Consider the following 24,001-nt stretch of genomic DNA (forward strand, 5'->3'; position numbering starts at 1 on the left):
CACAGACGCAGGCATTGCGTATTTCAAATATAGTAGAAGTCTTTCCAATAAAGAATAAGAGAAGTCAGAAGTGACACCAAAAAAGTGTCATAAAGATGGAAACCAGACAGATTTTGCCTATTTGAAAGTTTTAACACTGACTGACCATCCCAGACAAGTTCCATATTGCTGACTAAGAATGAAAAATACTTGTTTCCTTGATTTGATTTCAGTTTACAGAGTCAGCCAAAAAAACATTCATTTTGCTTATTGGATCCTTCTGTGTCTGGGGCAGCATCAGGAAAGTAAACACAGGAATGAGGTCTTGAAGACGGTTCTGTCCAACCAAATGGCAAGAGAGCAATGTAGTTGCTTACTGAGAAGGTCAGCCCTTAATTCATTTTCCAGCTAGCTGCTGGAAGACTGACTGTATAAGGTTTGTATTTTTTGCAAAACATACCCACCTTTGGTAGCTTTTCAGCCTAAACTGGCAAAGTACACCTTTCAGTTGGGTCAGACCGAGCTTGAATCGGGACCAGACAGAGTTCCTCTGGGGTCTTGGTGGTCATTTTGTTCAACATCCAGCTACGAATGCAGTTTTAAGATCTTCCCCAAACAAATCAGTTAAAGGGGGAAACAAACCAGACTCTGGTTCAGTCAGAATAAATAACACAGATTTGAGATGAAGACCAATGCTGGAAGGTGGACATAAACACATCTTTTCAAGAGTCTATATTGCAGCTGAAGTGTATGTGTGAAGCGGACTGATGGCCCCCTACAGAGATTCTCTCTTTGAACTTTATTTGCAGCAGTTGAAGACCTTTTCAGAGCAGTAATTTAAATTCATAGCAGAAAAGGCACGGACACAACTAAAACACTAATGATGGCCGTACCAGTAATCCAGAGTGCACAATATGAGATCTGTGAAACTCGCACATGTAAATGGAATGCAGCAATTAGTGTTATTAGCCGCACCTGTGTGTCCAAGGAAAATGTCTGCTGTGAGAAAGGTCAATTGAACTGCTTTTAAACTTAGTCAGACCCTCAGACAAATTTGCCTCAGGTCGATCTTACAACCTGTTTTTGATGTGGTGAGAAGGAAAACGGTGTGTATGTGCGTGTTTGTGCGTGTGTATGAAAGAATGGCTTCGAGGCCGACACACCCACACAGATGTTTTCTGCTGTCTCATTAGACTTATGCCTCAGTTCAGCTGCATCATAAAAGATTGGTGGTAGTGTATAACTGGAAGTAGCTAATTACACTTAAGTACGGTTCTTAGATATATTTTACCAGGCTTGTAATTTAGCACATTGATCAATGGTTTGATCAATCGTGTGTGATTTTTACAATAACGCTTTCAAGAAAGGAATTTTTCCATCATTTAATATTGAAGTTATTTTAGCTGTATTACAGCTTGCATGTTGACATTTGTGATTACCTTTAATGCTAGTTGACTGAATTCATGCAGTATCATGTTGATGGAGGTTGATGGAGCTGAGAGAGGGAGGCGTAATTTATTCCACTCCAAGAGGTGCAATAAACCAGCAAGGGAGTGAAGATGTTGGTCAAGTGTTGTTTGTTCACACCCACACGACCTTAAGAAGAGTTTTCATCAGGCAAATGCCATGTGGTGGGTTTAACTTCAGTTTTCAAAGCATTTAAATCTAGATTAGAGTGAAACATTAGATGGCAGAAGAAATTTCAGAAGGGTGATGGGTTGAGCCAAATCAGAAGATCTGCTGTTCATCTGCTCTTTATGAACTGAATTCATCCCAGTAAATTCTTAAACACTCAGACTTTATTCAATTACTCTGCAATGAACATCTGGACTCGAACCCTATTAAAAAAAAAAAAAATACACAGCTGACAACTAACTCTTATAGTATTCTGTCAGCAGGCTGTACAAAAATGAAAATTGATGCTTTCTCAACCAGATAAACACCACAAAAATAATTATATGTAAATATTGAAATGTGCAAATTGTTTTATCATCTGTCTCCAGTCAGAAGGAATTTTACATTTTCCTCCAGTGCATTTTCCACTAATTTCAAACTTGTTGAAAAGCATAAAAAAAAACATGCAAGTGGATCCACTTGAGCACAACCATCTTGTTTGCCTGTTTTAGCTGTGTGCAACCTCTTAGTAGGACAAAATAGCTCAAGGTTAGCCACTATACATATGTGCATTCAGCTTTCATAAACTGTTCAGTTCTGTCGTAGAGGTTTCTTTTGGTAAATTTAGATTCTTCCGTTTCATTATGAACTCTTATGAAATCTCTGAACACGAAGCAGGAGGCACACACACTCATCAAAGTCTTATGCTGTCATGCAGCATTTGTTGCCAGGGCACCTTTGCCTTTGAAGAAATCCAGGTGGATTAGTTATTGATTCCCCATCATGACTGTACATCATCTTTTTTCTCCTTTTATTTTCACCTCTAACCAATGGGGAGAACACTCTCTCGGTCTTTTTGTCTGTCTTTGATTTTTGACGGCATTTCTGCACGAGTACACTTTGTCATATGTTTCCTGCATGTAGAGTTATGTGAGACTTTTATGTCAGTTCTAGGTTCATTCATTAAAAGGGACTGCCTGTGCCAGACCACTTTCCCGAGACATTAAAGTCTGCCTCTGTTTCATCCACTGTGAGCCCAGAATGTATTTCTACACTGTAGAGTCTTTCCCTGCCTCCAGCCAAGTGGGTTTATCCAGACAGACAGCTGGATAAACAGACTTCTGTGGGCATAGCCTTCAACTCTCTGCAGCCTCTCAAAGTCTAGTGCACATCTACAATGATGACAGTTTTATTTCTGTAGATGGACTGGGCAATGGTTATGTATATTAGAAAGTTTTGTGATATGTGTTTGTGTTACACAGAGAGAGAGTTTGGACTCAGGCAATAGGTTTGAGGTTGTACATACTGTATGATTTATGATCTTTATGCTGCAGAGGATTTTTGTGGTCTGCTTCCAACTGGTGCTGGATGGTTCCTAGAAGTTGCTTGAAGGCTTTTGTGATTGATTTTTTTCCTTTTGTTTGCACTGTATTTACCTACTGTTGTAATTCAGTGTCCCCATACTGTTGCTGCTTCTGTCAATTCTGAATAAATGAATATATCTGTTGCATTTATGCATGTCCTACAGGAGGGATCCGCTTGCTTTTCAGGGGTTTCATACTCTTTGATTTCCTGTTTAAAAGGGTTTTTGTGGATGTCTTCTCATCCAAGTATAGGGTTTAAAAAAGAAAAATTACACTCAAAACTGCCCTCTGTAAAATCAGCATGCTGAACTTTGATTTTTTCCTTTTTCTTCAGGAATTGAGTTGTAGTAACTGATTACCATCTTTAAATGTGCACAAAGTAGTACTTGAAAGGAACTTTGAAAAGAAACACTAGTTGACGAGTTCAGCGCCTTGCCTGATGAACTAACAGTGCACCATAAGTAGCCTAGTTTAGGAAATGTCAAACTACAGCCTGCTGCATTGATGGAAGGAGTGTTATTCTGGCTTATGTAAATTACATTGAATTGTGCAGACCAGCATCAGCAGCAGTGTCTGACCCAGCTTGAGATATTTAAGAAAACTCTCACCCACCCCCCAAAAAGGAGCAGAGAACAGAAAAAAAACAGAGACTAGAAAACCAGACGCATGCATATATGCAGCAGATGTTGTTGAACTTATGCCATTGTGCTAATATTAGTTCAGTAGGTCTAATAAAATAAGCCAAAGAAGTAGTTATTCACATTACAGCCACATTGAAGCCCCAAGGTACCAGCTAGGTGTGGTAGGTTTTAGTGTAAAGGGTAAATGAACATGATAGCTTGGAGCCTACTAGTACAGGAGGTTGTTGACAAGGCCTAGCTTTTCCACACAGCTCAGCAGAGAAGTACAACAGTCCTGGAAGCAAATAACACAAATCATCTGAGGAGAAGAGGCAGCAGGGCAAATTGCATCTCAGCAGGGGAGGAAACACACATCCAGTACAAATGGCAAACTCTATTGATCGGAAGGCCAGACTTCAGGACAATTGAATGTAAAGAATCTGACCCACGTGTGACAGGGAAGGTGGGGTCTATTGTATCTCTGTAGGAAATATTGATTGGAGTGTATGGTCCTGAACTCTAACATTGTCACTTTTAGTGAAGTTGTGCTATTCTGCTGACTGTGTGCAGTGTGATCTAGTATGTAGAATACCAGCAGTTCAAATAGTAAGGTGAAACTTTTTATTTGTCAGGAATTCAGAAGACTCAGACTCAGAGGTAATGGAATTTGACAGTCAGTCTTCCCCCAACATTATGGTGAGTGATCCAGTGTTTGAAAGTACCATGGGAATTTTAGAGGGGGAGGTTGTAGTCAAAAACAAAAAAGCTCAAGTTGTTAATCTGGCTATTTTTGTTCTTATAATATTATTATTCAATAATACAACTGGTTACATTACATGGTGCAATTGTCTGAGTTGAATGCTCATGGATAAGTTGATATCGTTAACATTCACAAAGCTAAAACAGTGAAAACTGTGATAATGGAACAAATGTTGCAAACAGTAACTAGAACATCTGGTTTCAAGATTTTTGAGATCTGACACAGATATCCTCAGCATGTCCTCCTCCTAGGGGCTTCACCTTGTATTTCCCCTCCCTTCGTAAGTATTCCCTTTAGTCTCACACATCCAGACTATAAGCAGAACCAGATTTATGGCTATAGAGTTACTCCTGTACATTTCTCACTACATACAGACCTCCCAAGATGGTTTTAGTTATTTAAGACAGTACACTATATATTGTAACCGCCATTCTGCAGAGCAGTTGGTCTGATTTGAAGCCTGCGCAAGTTCCTAATCTTTGTTTGTTTCTGATACAGAAAATCAAAGGAGTCTCCTTCATTTTTGTTTACACAGTTATTAGGCTCTGTTTTGAGAGAAATTCTATAATTATTACTTGTCGCTCAGTGTCTCGCACTTCTAATAATGCCAGTAATGGATCACTATATTTCACAGACTTTATCTCATGGTCTTTTATAATGGAGTGTGGAACAGATAATAGATGCTCTAAAGTTGAGCATTGTATTTTAGAGATTTGAGTATTTGAATGTGTTGATAGCAGCCCGTAGTATGCATTTTTTATTTTATTTTATTTTTTTTGATATGAATTAACTATTATTTTGGCTAATTCAACCAATATGTGCACCAACCAACAGCTGGTCCCTGATGCCACATTACAAAAAATATAAACACACATATGTGTAAAATTGTTGTTCTTTTTATTCTTGGTCTCAGAATATTGTTGATGGATTCAGATCTACAAATATGCTATATATAAATAATCTTTCAGATCAAACAGTGGTCAAAATTAATATGGCTTTGCCCATCAAGTCCCAGTTACAAAGAAATAACCATTGCAGTTAATTTCTTTCCAATAATATGAATACACTGTTAGTGACTATAGCAAGTAACATTTTTAACTCTTATTAAGTCAATACAAATGGCCAGTTATTGGCTATAAGGTTAAATCTGTTTTGCTTAACCAGTAACTTTTGACCGGCTCAATACTCGCACCACATTTTAGACGAGTAAAAGACTTCCGTAATAATTGTTATAGTAGATGTCTGTTTTCACACAAATGATGGCTTTGATTAACTAATTTAGTTTCTCACATTTGGAGACAAATCTGCTCTTTGGACAAAAGAAAAATTTGTAGGACTAACAGCAGATGCTGGCTTGGCCGCACACATTTCACCATAAGGAAAGCATTCGACTTTTCACACACACGTATTTGCAAGTTTGTCAGAATTAATTTAGATGCACATATATTTGCATGAATACACACACAAGCTCAAACACTCGGGAGAATATATAAGCAGACTCCAGGGACAGACAAGTGTTCCCTGAATAAACAAACGTTCCTTTGTCTGTCGCTTCCCACTCATCCTCTTTCCTTCCCCACAGCTGCCACAAACCCCTGCACCACTGTACACACTGTGGAATATATAAAAAGTTAGTGTCATGCCTCATTACTCATTTAAAAAGCACTCCTCATATGATACGATATGAATCTGGGCTCTCTCGTTCTCACGCATTAGCTCACCTGGATTAACATCAGGAAATACATTACATGACAGTCATTCCTTTGCCGTAAGCGTTTTCCAATCCTTGGACTGAAAGCTGTGTCCCTTTCTGCTGACTGCTCAGAAGCAGCAGTGGTACGATGCCAGAGGTTTTTGGCTGCACGTAGGCGGACAGAGCGGAGAGGCAAAGCCTTCCCCTACCTCGACTATACAATACATGTGGAAAAAAATAGAACAGTACTTATAGAGCTGCTGAAATAGGACTTTTCTGACCGTTCTCACCAATCTACTTCAAATGCGTTTGCCTGTTGTAGGCTATATATTGTTAAAAGCTGGATTTCTTATGGAGATTTGAGTATACAAGCGTCAGATGAAGACAATGGACTTTGGAGGGCAGCATAAGAGAGCTGATTCCTATTTGGATGTAATCTAATAGAGAGATGAAATAACTTTTATGAACAGCAAGTAGATAGTTTCTCTCTATCCTGCAGCTTGCAGCTCACAAGAAATGTTGTAGTAAAAGAAATTAAGTCTGAGATGTTCATATGAAAATGTAAAGGGGGTGACTTTTGGTAGAAATTGAGTGAGGCAGCCTCTGGTAAGGTTCCAGGTGGCATGGGTAGCTCGCCTCATTAAAGAATATTATCCAGCACTGCCTCACGGCAGCTGCCTATGCCCCCCCACCACCACCCACCGCTGACTCTGCTAGAAGGGACATTTACCCTGGAAATCAGAGAGGAGAAAGGGGGAGGGAAGAGGAGGATGACATTAATAGCCAGGAGCTTCACACAATCAAATCTGCGCGTCTTGATTGACGGGCAGCTCAGAATGTAATTACTTTGAACAAACCTTCAGGAACTAGATTGTTTAACATCAAAAGAACATCAAGAAGAACAAGAGGTAGAAGGAAAATGAATGAGAGTAGAATAACCTCAGAGGCCAACGTTGCGTGTGCGTGTGCACTCATGCATGTGACTGTACAAGAAAGAGGTGTTACAGGAAGATGTTTGTGAATTTCAGTTTTCCACACTGGGAGAAAATAGAGACTAAAGCTGAAAGACAAGCGTAGTAAACACAATCAGACAGATGTGCGGCTATGTGTGGGTGGACCCAGCCCCAGGTATCTTTTGTTTTTCTTACACAAGAGGACCCTTGTGCTCTCTAAATCTCTCTGTGGGGTTTCTACCGAGTCAAAGAGACCTCTCCTTCAGCTCTCTCAATGAGTTCACAGTATTTTTGCTAGTGTGACATGTATCTCCACCAAACTGTTTAATATGCATCATTTATACAGGAATGTTAATGTTTTCTAAAAACAAGAAAAGTTGCACTGAATATCAGTCAATGCCATTTTTACCTTAAAGATTATACATTTTGAATATTAGATGGTAGTAGGTCCAGCTAGTCTGCTGCCAAATAAACAGCCATTTTTAATGTTAACATTACAAATCCAGTGTCTCAGCGCCCAAGACGGTCTCTTTAAATTTCTTGTTTTGTTAAAACGGTTCAAATATTTTGTTTCTTGCAACTCAACAATGTGTATTGATTAGTTCAGAATGGTCTCCTTTTATTCTGTTGGTGGATTGATTGAGTAACTGACTAATCATTTCATCTCATCCTTGTCCAATTGTGCTATTGTTGAATCACAAATTTAACTCTTGTTATCTGGGCTTGCCTCTAAATTAGTGTTCCTTTTGGTTAACTGGTTGACTGAATTAAACGTAAGTAATAGCCTCTTATAACTGTGCCCAATCATGTCCTCATTATTTTGCATGTGCTGCCCCTCAGTTATTTGTAAATTTGCAATTAAGTATCGTTCTGTTATTGGTTTTTAAGATCTACACCCACAGGCTTCCCAAGCTTCATTTATTAAAGCCAAATTGACATCGTTGTGAAGATGTTTCTGGGAACAACAATTGTTTGTGCATGCCTTAATCCACATGACTTAGACAGTGTATACTTTTTTATCACTTGTTTTTGTAGCAATTCTGCAGCACACATCCAGCGTTTCTTATACATCCTTTTTTTTTTATATATAACTGCAAATCACAATGGTTGAGAATCACAATGGCCTAGATTAATTTTTTCTCTTCATTTGTCTTTAATTTAGTGTTGGTTTTAATTCTTCAGTTTCTAAGATCCTTTAAATGTCTTCCTTCTCCTTAATTTGTCTCTCATTACAAGTTTTGGCAGCCATTACTGTGGTTTTTGTGTTAAAGGCGTGAAGGGTGATGGCGATGGAGATATTTGGTTGCTTGTCTTTTTATGATTATCATAATGGAGCTTAGTACTTAGAGGGAACAGGTCTTTATTAACCTCTTTCACCTTGACACAGCCAGCTGTGAATATAATTTCAGATTGATTTTAAATTTGTATTGATTTTCTTAAATGCCACATATATTAGCCTGTGGTTTGTTTTTTTTGTTTGTTTTTGTTTTCCTCTCCCCCACTAGGATGACTTAGGAAAACAACAGATGACAGACAAATGACCCAAGTAACCTCAAACACAGGACATTTTCCTGTGTTTTCCGACAGCAATTTTAAAGCCTGCCTGTTTTTGCTAATTTCCACCCTCGTGTTTTATTTTTGGGCTCTAGTAGCTTTGTATGGTTCACATTTTAAAATCTTTTCCCCCTCCTCTCTCTTAGTGGGCCTTTGTGTAGCCTCTCAGTTCATCCACTGTCTGAAACAAGCCATTTTAGCACCTCGCCATTTCCTCTCCTCTCAAACAGAAGGGTTTACATGGTTGCAAGTGGATAAAGCACTTCTGCTGGCAGACTGAGCTGTGTGCCTGAGATGACCATATTAAGGACATCCAGTCTCATTGGCGTACACATCCAGGAGCAAAAGAAAACTGTTGGAATCTGACTGCTTGGAAGTGTTTTGAGCTTTTGGATCAAAGTCATTACTTGTACACAGACACTCTTTATTATTTAAAACTTTAGCTATACAGCATAGTCGGTCCACTTTAACCTTTAACAGAAGAAAACCACAAAAGTAAAATTGGCAACAAAGAAGGATTCATCCACTGCATGTGCTATATATTTCAACCTTGAACTCGGATGTTGGCTGACTACTCCTGCAGATTAGTAACACATACACTAATGGCTAAGTTCCTGGAAAAACTTTTAAAGAATTGAAACTCTAATAGAACGTGGTGTTTCCCTGATTACCAGCCAAGTGTACCAAAAGTCTCTAGCTAGATGAGCTGTGTTGAACTATCTCCAATAGTTGGCAGTGTTGCCATGTTCACAGTTATTAATGACTGGGTTTTTGTTTTTTCTTTTTCCTACAAGTAAGAAAAGATTGAGGCTTGTAGAAATGGTAAGGCAATGTGTGAGCCCACCCTCGGTCTCGCCTCTGGAGACTTGGTCACCACTTCCTGTGACATTTGAGCACACTGGATATCCTGTTGTTTTTTGAGAACTGGTGCAGTTTCGCTGAAACCACCAATATTTTCTAAGCACTGCCAAATGGTTTTGGTGCCTGAACCTAACCAAACAAAGAGTGAAAGCAGAGCTTTCAAACTACACACAAACTGTGGTCTTCCAGCTTAGATTTGTGTGATCGATGATATCTCCTCCTTTAACTGTGTGACAGATTCTGCTTATTATTTACACTGTGGTTGGAACAGCTGGTCATGATTTTGTAATAGTCTGGTGTCTGGTGAGATTGTATTGTTTTTAGGGTTGTGTGTTCTTTTTGTTTTTTGGGGAGTTTTTTGCTTTTCTTGTCTTACAATGCCCATAATTGTGTGTAGTTATCAGGTTGTGGATATTTTAATATACATCTTAGGGTTACACTGTGCCAAATTTCTTTTTTCTTTTTTTTTTTTCTTTCTTTTTTTTAATCTGATATCTGCAATCAACATCCCATATATGGTCACATGACCTCCATTACAATATGGACATGTAGTAGTAGTAGTGGTATTTACCTTATCAGGAGTGAGACTTTTGACACATATTTTCTGTAGCAGGCATAAACAGTGGTGCATAAGATCTAATGTAAATTGCAAATTCTGACATGACAGCAGATCCTAAAAACAAAAACTTAAATTTTCATCCATGTCCATTTACAGGATAGACTGTAAGTAGCATAGGAGGAAATATGTTAGTTATGTGTGTTTATATTCATGATGAAATGTGCTCCTTGAGCTGTATTGTTAAAAATGGAGATAGGGGAAAGCTGCGGGTGCTGGAAATCTGTGGGAAGAAGTAAATAATCTCCTTTATTACACTTGATTCTGCTTTATACGTTCTTCAGGTCTCAGGCATTTAATGGTTAAGGATAAATTCATAGGCTCACATTTTCTCACTCTCTCTAGAGGGAACATGAACGGCGCTGCAGTGAAATTGCACCCTGATGCAGCCACATCGTTTTCTCCATATGAGCTGAGATCTAGTTTGATATCTATCAAAATATGTTATAAACTCACTAGCATGTTTCCTTGTTTTAAAACGGGAACAGTGGAGCTTGGGCAGTCCTGAAGTACTGAATCTTTTCTTTTTGACATATTGTTTGGCATTCAGGCTGTTGCACCACCACCCCATCCTCTATCAACCTTTTCTTATCATTCTTGCTGCTTTCCATCTTCCTTTTCTTCACTTTAACATGCAGAACTCATCAATCGCCTGGCAACAGGGGTCCTTATCACCTGTTTCCTCTCACTGTGACACCTGGTTAGAGACTGAGGTCATCAGCAGACATCCATCCATTTTCCCTTGATGTAGCTCGCTTTGCTCATTTTAGTTTTTTGAGGCCGTGTTTTTGGAGGGGTTGTTTTTTCAGTATCCAGCCTCTATTTCCTTTTTATCCTTCAGCCATTTTTATCAGCCTAACATATTTATTACACCCTCCCCTGCTCAAGGGACCTATTTTGAGCCTTCAATAATATGCATATTTCTTTATTCTCCTTCACTAAGTGTCATTTAATTCCTTTATTTCCCTCTCTTACAGTAGATTTAGAGGGAATCACTTATGAGGAAATGTATCTATAGCCATCTATTTCCACTTAATGCTGCAGACCGAAGAACAGTAAATAATATTTTCCTCAATGGATTTATTGCTATTGAAGATTCAAATGAGCAGACTTCAGATCACAGATAATACATGCTACTATTATTTTCTGGTGGTGGGCCCTATCACAGTGATTTATTTGCATTGCTATATACTGTGACTCATCGTATATGGAGCCCCCAAAGTGCTCAGCATTAAATAAATAAATATGAATTGCTGTAATTAAACAATAATTTGCAAATTTATTCAGGAGATTATTAAAACTCAACTCATTACTATATAATGTATTTTATTTATTTTCATAATTTAACATAAAATTACATGACTTAATTTGTTTTCATAATGGCATTTTTTTTCACCATAACCATTTTTTAATTTATTATGTTTCTGTTTTCGTTTTTACTGTTTATTCAAAGCAGCATCAACTTGGTTAATTCAGAATTGGTTAAGAGACGGGGGAATTTAATTGCCTGGAAAGTATAGGAGGGTAAGAGAGAGGTGGGGAAGCAGCAAGTCGTGACATTTGGATGCAAGTGAGTGCAAGTTGTGCGTCGATGTAGTTTTACTGGAAGCATTGGTGAATCAGAGGCTGAAATTGCCCGATTACAAATCAGGATTCAATAAACATGAGTTGGACCCAAAGGTACTGTAAGAACGACACAGTGCAGTTACATGAAAACTGCAGCGACAATAAAAGTCAGTTGCATCATGTTTCATGTCAGGAGGAGCTGAAATATCCCAGCGAACTGTCAGTTTTAATTCTGTGATCATGTCATGTGGGATGGATGACTTGTCTGTTCACATCATTAAGTATGCTGTGTGAAACGTGGACCTCAGAGGTGGCAATGAGAGAACTGAGATATTAAGGGTTGACACTACAGTGACATGTCTATTTAATGTGCATTTAATTAAATCAAAGCGTGGTATTTGAAGTGAGACATCTCCGTTTTATATTTTAAAGCGGTAGATGCAAAGGGGTTTTTTGTTTTACATTATTACCCATTAGGAGCAGGCGATATCGCCTCGAAAATGTATCACGATTATATTGTGAGAGGAAATCTGCGATAATGTTCATGATATTGAAATAAGTACTCAGTCTTTTATCAGTGACTGCAGCTTGCAGGCAGTGGCATTTATTAGTGGGAAAAAAAGTGAATGTCATTTTCCAGCCTTCTTTTTTTTAATGAGCTATTAGCTGTTGAACAGTGAACAGCTCATTTGAAGTGCGACTGTATTGCCAGCAGGTGCCAGCAGTAGCATTATAGTGCAATAGTGATACAGAACGAGTGAAATGTTAGCACAAAGGTAACCTAGGAAGTGTTTTCCATGGAAATGTTAAGGTAAAGGTAAAGGCTCAGCTTTTTACTTTAATTGTTGTTATACTAGCTTAACCTTGTAACTCTTCAGGAGCCTGCATAGTATAGTAAAATTGAAACAGAGAAGTATTTTCTGCGTGGGGTCTTGTGTTGAGCTCTTTAACTAGTTGCTTAAAGCCATTCTTTTCCACCGTAACCGCATCAGTCCCCACTGTTTGTTCTTTTTGTTATTTGGATTGCTACTAGCGAGTGCTCCAGCCACTGCCTGTTGAGTCACCAGCTGCTCGTATCTCCTCCTCACATGCCTCAATAGGCTGGTTGTAGTCAATGGTGTGTTTTTGCCTTAAGTGGTGGAACGGGTTTATTTCCATCTTTACCAGGAAGAGTTTCCTTATATATTTTGCAAAATATGGGGCTTTGTTGGAGGTCTGACCTCTTGTAGCCACCTCACTTTCATATTATTGAAGCAGCTCCTTTAGCATTATCATAGTTATCATTGTGGACAGCATGGCCCTATGAAGCATCTGATGAACCTGATAGTCCCCAAATTAAGTCTGCATCATGACTACTACCCCAGTTATAAAGGACTGTCTTCAGCAGCAAGAAGAACAAAGTGACCTCCAGCAAATGGTTTAAAGATGATGAAGACACTTTGGATTTTTATGAAAAATCAGAAGCAATTAAGACGACAGCTCAACACCTTTTAAAACCTGCTGCTTTTACGGTGGCCTTTAGAACAAGCCTATTATATAAGTCAGAAACAAATATTTGTGATTGCCTTGCCATGTCATAAAATAGTTTTCATAGTAGTACACAGTAATTAACCTGTAATTAAAAGGAAAAGACTGACACATTACACATTCATTTGGTTAACAATAGATTGATTTTAAAAGCACAACATGCTACCAAACTTTAACTTTGTTTGCAAGAAAGATAAACAATAGTGTTTAAGGAGTAGATGAAAGATGCCTCTAGGATGTTACATGTCAGATGAACTGTATTGCTTTGTCAGTATTTGATTTTAGTAGAAGCAGATTGATCAGCTGAAACAGTAACTGTTACATCATCTTTTGAAGAGCCTTACTTTGACATGATGTCTGTGACATGATCACAGTTCTGAAAAATCTGTCGCTGAAAATTAATTAGTCGAGTTTTAATACTTTCTTTAGTAATTTCATGGTTCATTATATATTTTACACAGTTTGGTTATTAAATGTCGTTTAATTTCTTTTTAATTTGTTGGATATCGAACACTGTGGGGATCCACACTCCTCCTGTCTGCTCTGCTGAACCCTCCCACTGTGCTGACTGATAGGACCGCATCTGCATATCTACAAATAAACTAAGGAAAAAAATTAAATTTTCCCAGAAATTAGTTTGCTGTAAGATGTCTCAGATTCATTATTTTGCTGGTTAATTTATGTATTATTTCCTGATTCCGCTGGTGACCAACATGTCTGGCAATCAGTAAATGTCACCGTCTGTAAAACAGTTTTAACTAGTGTCATTTTTTTTTTAAACATAGTATCTTGAGCATCACATTTTGCATATAACCTTTTGTGACAGATTTGTGAGCAGAGCTCTTGCATGTGCATGCACAAATGCAAAAGCTTCACTCACCCTGCGGCATAATTGTAAACTCCAGATCCTCTGCAGGTGATGTTGACACAGTGGATGATGTGGTGGAGAGCATCATTTCCATTTTATAAAGTTCCATATTGAGACTTGTATGCACAGAAAAGTGCAGTGTATGCCTGTGTTTCCGTATGAGAGTAGATGTGTCCATGCTTCCCAACCACAGTGTGAATCAATATTGTAAATAAAGCTGCTCTGATATGTAGACCACTTGCATTATCTGTAAGTTCATCATTCAAACAGCAGGGGTGACAGAGAAAGAATGACTCAGTAAAAACTTCTTGAAATATGCATGTGGTTCGCAAGATTATTTATTCATGCATGGCTGTGTATTCCATTATGTGTAGGCTGCTTGTGTGTCACTGTTGTTGACAGAGAATCACTCAGGGAATAAGTACGCAATGTGAATGCAACTTAAAAGATTTAGTATGGGCTGAGGTGATATCTGACCAAAGGTTGGTTATTCAGTGCAACTCTGTTTATTGTTACTGTGTAGGTGTTACTTTTTCCCTTTGGAAGGAAACTACTGTTTGATCTCATTCATATTTCTCTCCTGCCTCCAGATTTTGACCCTAACCTTGGTATGATGGCTGGAATTACCCCCATGAACCCAATGATGCCCGGCCTCGGTATGGTACCTGCACCTCTCTCCCAAGACGTACCGGTTGTCAAGGAGATCATCCACTGCAAAAGCTGCACCTTGTTCCCCCCCAACCCCAGTAAGTCATAGTATTATGCTAATCCTACACCGGCTCCCCTCACTGGTCCAGCCTTTTCTTCTAATACAGCTAAAAAGACCACATTTCTTTGGGAGACATCAGTTCTTGTTAGAGCTTGAGATGCAGCACCTTAATTAAAAATACCTCAAAGAAGGGTCAGGTTTTGAAATGCATTATTTTTTAATTGGGTTTAATCAATGATCTTGGTAATAATTTCCCAGTGTCCTAGACAGCATCTTCACCTAAACTGATCAGAACATTAGTTCAGATTGAGCATAGATGGCTACAAAGTTGAGACCAAACAGCTGATCTCATCAGCTGGTCTCAATTCCAGCTGACATCAGCTGACCACTGATCATGTTGGTAAAATCTTATGTAAGCCCTTTTATTTACATTGCTTTAGCCTGCTGACAGTTGTCATGCAAGCCACTTTGCAACCCACATCAAGCTCAGGTCTGTTCTGTTCTGTTTGTGATTCTACTTTCGCTCTTCGATGTCCTTATGCTTTCGATCCATGTGCGGAATAGTAGGGAAGTCCCACAACATCTACGCCGAAATTATTTTTTTCACTTTACTGCAGATGCAAAAGAAATGAAATGAAAAGACAAAATTTGAGTTGTTTCTTGAAGATTTGATCATATCTGTTTAGGTGATTTATTGCTTTGCAGGATTTCTACCCATACGGTTTTGTTAAAATGTTGCTTAGACTTAGTATTACACTGTCATAAACAATGTCAGTACAAGAGAAGATACACCTGTTCACTTTAAGCTGCATTTACATTCTTACAAACACAGTGGAAATTCTCAGGGCAAAAATCTCACTTTGTATAATCTGACGGTATGTGTGTTTCCCAGAGTGACGTTTATATTTATCTCACCACCACCTTCCAATTATTCCGAGTTAGGAACCAAAATAGTGGGGGGTACTTTGATTGATCCCACCTCTGCTTTACGGATTTCCTGCTGCATAAAGCTCTCTGCCTGGGGACTTTTTTCAAACAAGTGCTACATGTCATCTTCAAGGTGAACTGAAAGAAAAGCTCCTTACCGCATTAGCATTCACTAGTTTACAATCCTTTTGCAAAACAAAACACACTCCTGAATTTTATTAGGCAAATATTGTTTTTCACGGCACACGTAAAGCTGTTTTAAGATATTCTTATGCATCTGCTGTATGCATTTTGGCTCAGTATATGTGACAAAATAGAGCAGAGAGAAAAGCAGATTAAAAGTTTAACTTCACCTTGGATCATATTTCGAGCTAGTTGTCAGGAGCAAGTAGAGAAATGAACCAGGTACTTTGTTCAGGGGCACCTACAAACCCTGAGGCTAAATGAGGGATCAGCTTGTCAAGAAATTACCCAACAACTTTATAGCCTGTCACAGTCACTCACAGTCACAAGCGCGAGTAAAAACTTTTTGTGGAAAATGATCTGTGCCCAAAACCTCTTCAATCGTTGGTGGCACATGGACATGAGGCTTAATTGGTAACCTTTTTCATCCTCCTTGTTACTTTCTACTTTCCTGCCTTTCTACTCTGCTCCACTTACTCTTCTCTCACTTTTTTGATCCCCAGCTCTACTTATGATCTTTTTGCGTGTCACTTATTCCAGTGTCACAAAAAGCAGTTCATCTATAAGCCAGGTATTTTAAAATAGGCAGACAATTGAGAAGCTGTCTAGCTTGATTCTTCTCATGAAAGCTAAGTAGCTCTGTAGGAGGTCTACAGGAATGGCTAATGCCCAGTGAGAATTGGCGCCTTATCAAATGGGTTGATTTTGTGTTTCTGTGGCTCTGAGAGTTCTGGTGTCGATCTCAAGTTGTTGCTGTATCTGTCAGGGTTGCGTTTTCCAGCTAAGGGAACTGACTAAAACCAGTTCAGGTATTTGGCAAGGTTGTGGTATGTCGCCAATTTATTTACAATATCTCATCTACAGTTTGACTCATTCTATTTCCATCCCGAAAACTGTTAATTAAGAAATAATATTAAAAATATGTTGCTGAGCCTTAAGGTAATGACTATCAGGCCAAATCCCAAAGGAGTTTTGCACTTAACAGACCATTACAGGACCTTTTGAAGGTGTCTTGAGGAATCGGACAACACATCTTTATGGAGCGAGGCAAGGCCAGCATATCTAACAGACTGCCAACTTAACGCTACTCTTGGTCTTGTTTCTTCTTTGGGAGGTTTTGCTATGTAAATTACCCTTCTGCCATGAATGGGTGTCTGTGGTGTGAACATCTGGCCATCAATATAATGTAAAAGATAGATGATAAGTCAAACCTGGTCTCTTCCTCCTGTTGTTCCGTGGTCTAAGTGTAATGCTCACATTTCTTGTAGGAGCTTTAAGGCATGGGCAATGATCACCTTTACACAGTAAACTGCAATGGACTGTGTTCTGACACATCACATTACTCTGGGCTACTTCTGCTTTTCTGTATGTGATTGGACCACACGGGCCAGCCATCACTCCACATCACTCGTTGTCCTTCATTTGATAACCTTTCTGAAGCTACTAACTTCAACCCACAAGACCTGTCATTTTGGAGTTGCTCTGAGCAGTCATCTAGCCATCGCAATTTGGCCTTTTGTCAGAGTTGCCTGAACTCTTACACATACCCATTTTCTCCTGTCTCCAACACAAACTTGAAATCCTGTCTGTTTGCTTGCTGCTTATTACATTCCAAGCCTGAAAGGTATCATTGTTATAGGATTAGTGTTATTAATTTTATGTGGTGTGATTGATGATTATCTCACCTCGACTGAAAAATCCACAGGATTTCCCTCAGTCAGCTAAAGGACAGGGCTGGACGTGGCATGTGGAGATCAATCTGGGGACCTCTAAAGCTAAAAAGAGAGTCTGACATGCAGAAAACAGTAGAAAACCGCTTTATTTAAGTCAATACTGTCAGATAGTTAAATGCACAGTTGCACCGGATACTGTATAAGCTTTTATTTAACAGGAAAAGAAAGTTTACCCAGTCTTTCATATCAAAAAATGGTGTTAAGTTTTATTTTTGAGAATATGATCTTCTCAGCATCTGTCTCACTAAGGCTGTGTTGTCTTCCCAGTATGACAGAACTGACGGGTGAGTGAGAGGAGAACATTTTGATAGCACTGAATCATTATTTCATACTGCATGCTGTCAAAAGTGCTTTGAGATGCAAAATAGTGGTGGCTGGGACAAATCGTTGGGAGATGAAGTTATTTGAAGTCTTTGTCATGTGTTTAACCAGAGAACATATAATACAGTTGGATTATACTTCACCATTGAGCCAGTATAAAGCTTGCTGTAAATGGAATGTGTATGAATCCCTGGTACAGTAGTCACATTCGTTTTATAACTAAGGACTGCTGCTTGGAACCAGAGCCATATTAATGTTGCACACGGTTTGAGCTGTTACAGTGAAACAAACACTGGCATTAGCTGCATTGAGGCGTTAAGCAAATATCACAGGAAAGTACTCGCATCTTGGCAACAAGGTTGCATATGGTGTCCATCACAAGTAGTCATTACACACACTCAACCTGACACCGCATGCAGCATCCTCGCTCACTGACCTTTTAGCTGAGCAACAACAACCCTTTCAGCCCTCCCCCAGCTCTTGTGCTTTCTCCCTCTTCTGTCTTCTCAGTGTGCATAACCTTACCATCAGTGTACATCCTCATCAAGCCCTTCTTCTCAATGTGTCCCCCCTCTTGACTTCAGTCAAACCCTCTCAATTCAGCATTGATCACTGGTTCACCTTCTCTGCTGCCTCTTTTGCCTGGTCGACTATATAATGCTTCGGTGGTATTGTAAATGGTTTGCAAAGGTTTTACTCCCAATATTTGGACCTATGGACTCACTTCAAAGCTTGATAACTGTTTTTCTTATCCAACCCTTTGAGGATTTTGTTAGAGAAGAGTTTGTATAGTTATCTTTAAAGAGATTTTAGTATTCTTGCGGTGTGTACCAGTTCGACATATGAAGACATACAGTGTAAAATATTTAGGAAGGATGCTGAGAAACATTTGGTTGGTTTGTTTGGGGGTTTTTTTTGTTTGTTTGTTTGTTTGTTTTTTTCAGTTTCTTGGCTCATTATTGATTTTGATGCATTTCGCGCGAGCGTTGTGCGCTACAAGCAGGGCCCCATTGTACATGCCAGTGCTTCATGTGTTTGCAACAACCAGTTTTTCAGACAGTAGTAAGCAAACCGATTAAACCAAACAAACAGACACTGATGTGCAGATCACAGTGTGTGCATTTGTGAGACAGTTGTGGCGTTTTTCGCCGTAATTCTTTGTGCACATGGCTTAGTTTACCCCTGACAAGAATGAACTAAACATTCAACATACTTGAATATGTGTAGATTGTAGTTTATCTTGTAAACTGTTGCCCTTTGAGGGACAAAGCCTCCTCTCTGTGGCATCTTCTCAGACCGTGAAAAGGTGTCTGGTCAGTCGAGGTGGTGGATTACAATAACCTGTGACAGTGTAGCAAACCACTGGGTGGTCATACGAAGAGCAGGCCATTGGGAAAGGGCTAGACTAAAAATTAGCCAGTCTGTTTGCTTTACAGCCACGTCCATGCAACTGTATGTGCAGAATAATTCAGTCTAATACAAGAGAAAATCACAGGGTAATTTTTGAGGCAGTGGTTTGTCCTTTATTATATTATTAGTTCTTTCTAACCTGCTAAAATTCTGTTTCGTCTCTTCCATTTAGCCGTCTGCTCAATTTTCTCCTGTTTCTCCTGCTTTCCTTTGTGTGCACTGTCGAAAACACATAGAATGTTTTTTTTAGTCATTTGTGTTGTATGATTTCCCAAATGATTTCCACAAAAGATCCCGCAAAAGCTGCTCCATCCATCCTCTTCCTATGTTTCCTTAGCCTCAGGTTCACTGGCTCATTATATTTGCATAAAATGCAATCACTTGCACTGTTCATAAATGCTTTGATATCCTCTGATATCATGTATTTACTGTAATCTGGAAGTCACAAATAGCTCATCTAGAGAGTTGTTTCTAATTCATTTGCATAAAATGTTCTATTGTGATAAACAGTGCGATTCAGTAGCACAGCAGGCAGCTGAGGGGATTGCAAAATGATTTCACTCCTGCTAAGTTTTAAAAGATACACAGAAATTAACAGATTTAGGCCAAAAAAACCCCAAGACTTTCCATTGTATTCTTTTTAGATAACTTACAACATGTCACATTAGGTTATTTCTGCACTGCACCTGTTCTCCCTTCTCTGTCCTCCCTGCTCCATCGGCCGCTCGTGGACCGAAAAGGTCAGTTAATTTAGAAGTCTTTGTTGCATCTGCCAACAAAGCGTTTTCGTGCTATCGCAGCTTTTTCTGCTCTGCCTTTACTTTTTCTGTCCATCTCAACTGAAAAACTAGTCTAATCCGCCAACTCTAGAGGTCAAGGAATGAAACAGTCGATGTTTTGCTTTAACAGTCACATTTAAAGAAAAGGAGAGGCAGGGGGAGGGATGGGTTGTTGGAGCCTGTGTGTAAAGGTAGAAGAGATATAGGGGGGAAAAAATTAAAAGAAAGAGATGGTGCTGGCTCTGGCTCAGGGACATAAAGTTTGTTTGCAGTTCTTCACAGTGCTGCATGCAAGTACAAGGAGTTCTGACAGCAGGGGATTATGAGCTGATAAAGCTTTTTAGCCAAAAGAAAACTCTGACTTTGGATCGTTATGTTTTCACAACTAAACTTCCTTCCCCTAACTTTTTTTTCTTTGTGTGTTACATGCTGATGTAGTATATTGTTGTGCTTATAATAACTAAATAATGTAACAGTTAGCAATATATTGTTTATTATTGCCAAACCAAGGCTTTAAACTGTGTCCAAGTTATTAGAGTGCATAGCCGGTTGGCTCTTTATTAGATATTATGAATCAGTTGTTTCACCTTTATTCCTTATGATCATGCTGTGCATCTGCTAGGTCAGTCAGTAATTACTTGTTATTAATAGTAAGCAATGAAATTTTACATGATTACATTTTCAGTATGCTTTGTTTAGTATAGACTTTCTAAGGTAGTAGTATCTCGCGAATAGTCAGGCTCCCCAAATAGCATGTGGTTAATTATTTAAAATAAATATGGTAAGATGTTACCTTTTACATAACACAAAACCTACAAGTGTTAATAGTCTCCAAGTAGCTCAGAATTAAAGCTTTTTAGCTTTAATTCTAAGAAACTACTGTCTAGTATAAAGTTGCCTCCCCAGAACCAAGTAATAATAAAATCCTTTGTAGTGCACAACTTCTGCAGTTAACAAGTTCTATTTGTAACACCTTAACCACATTAAAATTATACAGGGTTTATTCCAGTTAAACAAGAAGTCATTACACGTAGAACGATCCCATTTAATACTCGTCCACTTCAGAGATTTTCTGAAAAGCAGTTGAAAGAGGCTGCGATTGTTCAAGGCTACGAAACAATCATTGTTTTCAGCTGATGGAGCTTTTTGTTGTGCAGGATTATCTATGTGCGCAGCCAATCCAGATGTTTAATGCCCACTGAATTCCTGTTATCAGTTCTTGTGAGTCTCATAGGAATGGTCTTTAACAGGCCTAATCTGCCTACAAACCTGCCTACAGAGATTAGTAGGCAGTTATCATCCACTGTAATCAGTGATTGAACAGAAAACAACGCATTTAGAAAACCTCAGGTAAATATGTTAACCTTGAAACTTAACCCAAAAGAGTCATTTTGGTGCTTGAACGTAACCAAATAACATGTTTAAATGTTTATTGAGGCTGCAGAACGAAGAATGCCTGTTCTTGTGGTACAGCACAAAGTAAGAGCATGTATAGAACAACATATATGAGACCATAACTTATTAATGACGAGTTTCTTCCTTACTGTTAAGTAGGAGGCTATTGATCGAGAATAAGGCATTAGTGTTTCATAGTAGCTAATAATGATCCTAAACTGTTACCAAAACTGAAACTGCATAAGGAGTCCACTACCAGTCTAGTTTGTTTTTGAGAATGAGATGAGCCACCCTGCTGAGAACACAGCAGCTTGTGCCATTCTTTCCTTCATTCTTTTATCAAATCTTGTGCTGGATTGAATCCAGAGCTTTCATTAAAGTTTCAGTTCTTGCTTTACAAGCATCAGCGGAAGACTGTTTTGTTGTTGAATGACAAAACAAAATATAAAGAAACATGAACCATGTGTTACATGAATCTGAAATTGTATTCACCTGTGCATATATTAGAATAATAAGAATATGAGGGGATAAAACAATTTTATTTTCTGAATGCACTCTATATGTGTGCACTTGTGTCAGCAGATGAATCCTTTAAGGACTGATCCAGAAGGCAGAATAGGAAACTCTGAATGTCGTACAGAGGGTGCTGCTAGACTCTTTCTTAACAGCTGTTACGAGGAAAAAATACTTTTTTGTTTCTCGTTTACTGCCACTATTGAAATCTACTACTAAAAACACTAAAATCCTGATCAGTCCTCCTCATATATCTCAGGTATCCAACCAAGTTCAGTCCCATTGCAGAGATTTCCTAGTAGACGTCTAGAAATACAGCATCCTCTGCGTTACATTGATTAGCTGGTTGACTTCTCACAGACCACGCTAATCATATTCATCATGGATGAGAAGCCGTAGCTATTGGAGATTAAATCAGTCAACATTCATCTGTGATGAATAAGTGATTTCTGCAGTGCAAGGGACCCTTCACATTAAAAGATCTCTTCACTTTGGGGCCAACAGAATTTCATTTTCATGGATGGGGGGGTTTGATTTTTCAGTTTCTCTAACAAAAAACTCTTGCTTAAAGAGATCATTATTCATTAATGATATGATTAAGCTTTATAGTTTTTTTTAGGTCATGAGTGCTCTATTCTAAATATGACTTCACTGAAAATGCACAGCATCACCCTGAGAATTTGGTTTTTGCTTGTATTGTATACAGTTGCCATCTTGCTCTTTTAATGTTGCTGTGATCTGGCCCTCATTATTCTCAGTCTGAATGTAGAGGCCTTCTCTAAAATGGATTTTTCATTAATGCCCTGCTATTACGCTGCATTTGCTTTTGTCAGTCTTGCTTATTTGGTGATGGGATCCTTTATTATGCTATAAATATTTATTATCAAATTTTTGCATTTCTCATAGCACCAATGGTCTTCTCTTATGTTTATTTTAATGGATATTTTTATTGTACATGATAATCCAGGTTTTATTTTTATAGTTGGCTGTAGTTCTGCTTTATTTTCATCTATAGTTTTAACTTGTCTCCATGTTTAATACACAGATGTCTTAAAAAAGACAAAATAAACACCTATTCGATTAAAAGCTGAACAAAATGTTATTATTACAAAGTGATAAAAGTTTTTTTAATCATTTTCTCTCATTTTTCAGGCAGTGCTGTTGATAATAGTTCTGTTTGTTGCTTTGTTGTTTCTTTGTTTTGTTTTTTTCTTGCAATGAATTTTGAAGAAAACCACTTTTCTCTGGCAAAATCCAATCAATGGTTACCGCTGCTTGTATTGTTTTCATCTTCACAAAGAGCAAAATTCATGCTCAAAATAAAGTGTTTTACCTGAATTATTCTTGGGTTGCCTGTGTTTAAGTTCACACAGCAGTGATTGAGAAACATTGCAGAGGACTTTTTTGAACTGCGAACATTAAGAAATGCTGTCGACTAATTAGAGTTGTTAGTTTTTCCAGCCTCGTTTTTATATTTCAACTTGATGATGTCTTACACACGGCTCTTCTTTGTCACAGACCTACCCCCTCCGGCAACCAGAGACCGCCCTCCAGGGTGTAAGACTGTGTTTGTGGGTGGTCTGCCGGAAAATGCCACAGAGCAGCTCATCATGGAGGTCTTTGGACAGTGTGGCGATATCACAGCCATACGCAAAAGCAAGAAGAACTTCTGCCATATCAGATTTGCGGAGGAGTCAACTGTGGACAAGGCGCTCTTCCTGTCAGGTAAGAGGTCGTAAATCTTAAGCCTTAATTTTATTTATTGTTTAAGGCCTTACTGATGAAATGGTGTGAATTTCTGTAGTTAAAGTACCACTTAAAGAGTCACAAAGTGATCTTGTGGATGTCCTACTGCCATTCGTATTTTCATTGAGCATTTCAGTGCTTTGGTAAAATGCCTACCAAAAACAAACAAAACAACTGTGTCAGAAAATATCAAGACCTTTGCTAAAACAACTCGCTATGTATACCTTGCTGGTACCATGTTTGACCCTCTTTTTGATATGAGAACTGCCTTATTCTGCTGGAGACATTCATAAGAGAGTCTGCTCCATGT

General features: G+C 38.6%; 1 protein-coding gene across 3 annotated transcripts in view; it reads left to right on the plus strand.

Annotated features, from left to right (window-relative positions):
• The window catches only part of enox2 (ecto-NOX disulfide-thiol exchanger 2), a 181,050-nt gene that overhangs the window by 122,880 nt on the left and 34,169 nt on the right, over positions 1 to 24,001 (plus strand). For all 3 annotated transcript variants that reach the window (XM_063494455.1, XM_063494456.1, XM_063494457.1), the window contains 2 exons: positions 14,566 to 14,721; positions 23,464 to 23,670. In XM_063494455.1, the coding sequence (XP_063350525.1) occupies positions 14,566 to 14,721; positions 23,464 to 23,670 (363 nt within the window). The remainder of the gene's footprint in view (positions 1 to 14,565; positions 14,722 to 23,463; positions 23,671 to 24,001) is intronic.

Source organism: Pelmatolapia mariae, linkage group LG2 (genome assembly GCF_036321145.2).
Source record: "Pelmatolapia mariae isolate MD_Pm_ZW linkage group LG2, Pm_UMD_F_2, whole genome shotgun sequence".
Lineage (NCBI taxonomy): Eukaryota > Metazoa > Chordata > Actinopteri > Cichliformes > Cichlidae > Pelmatolapia > Pelmatolapia mariae.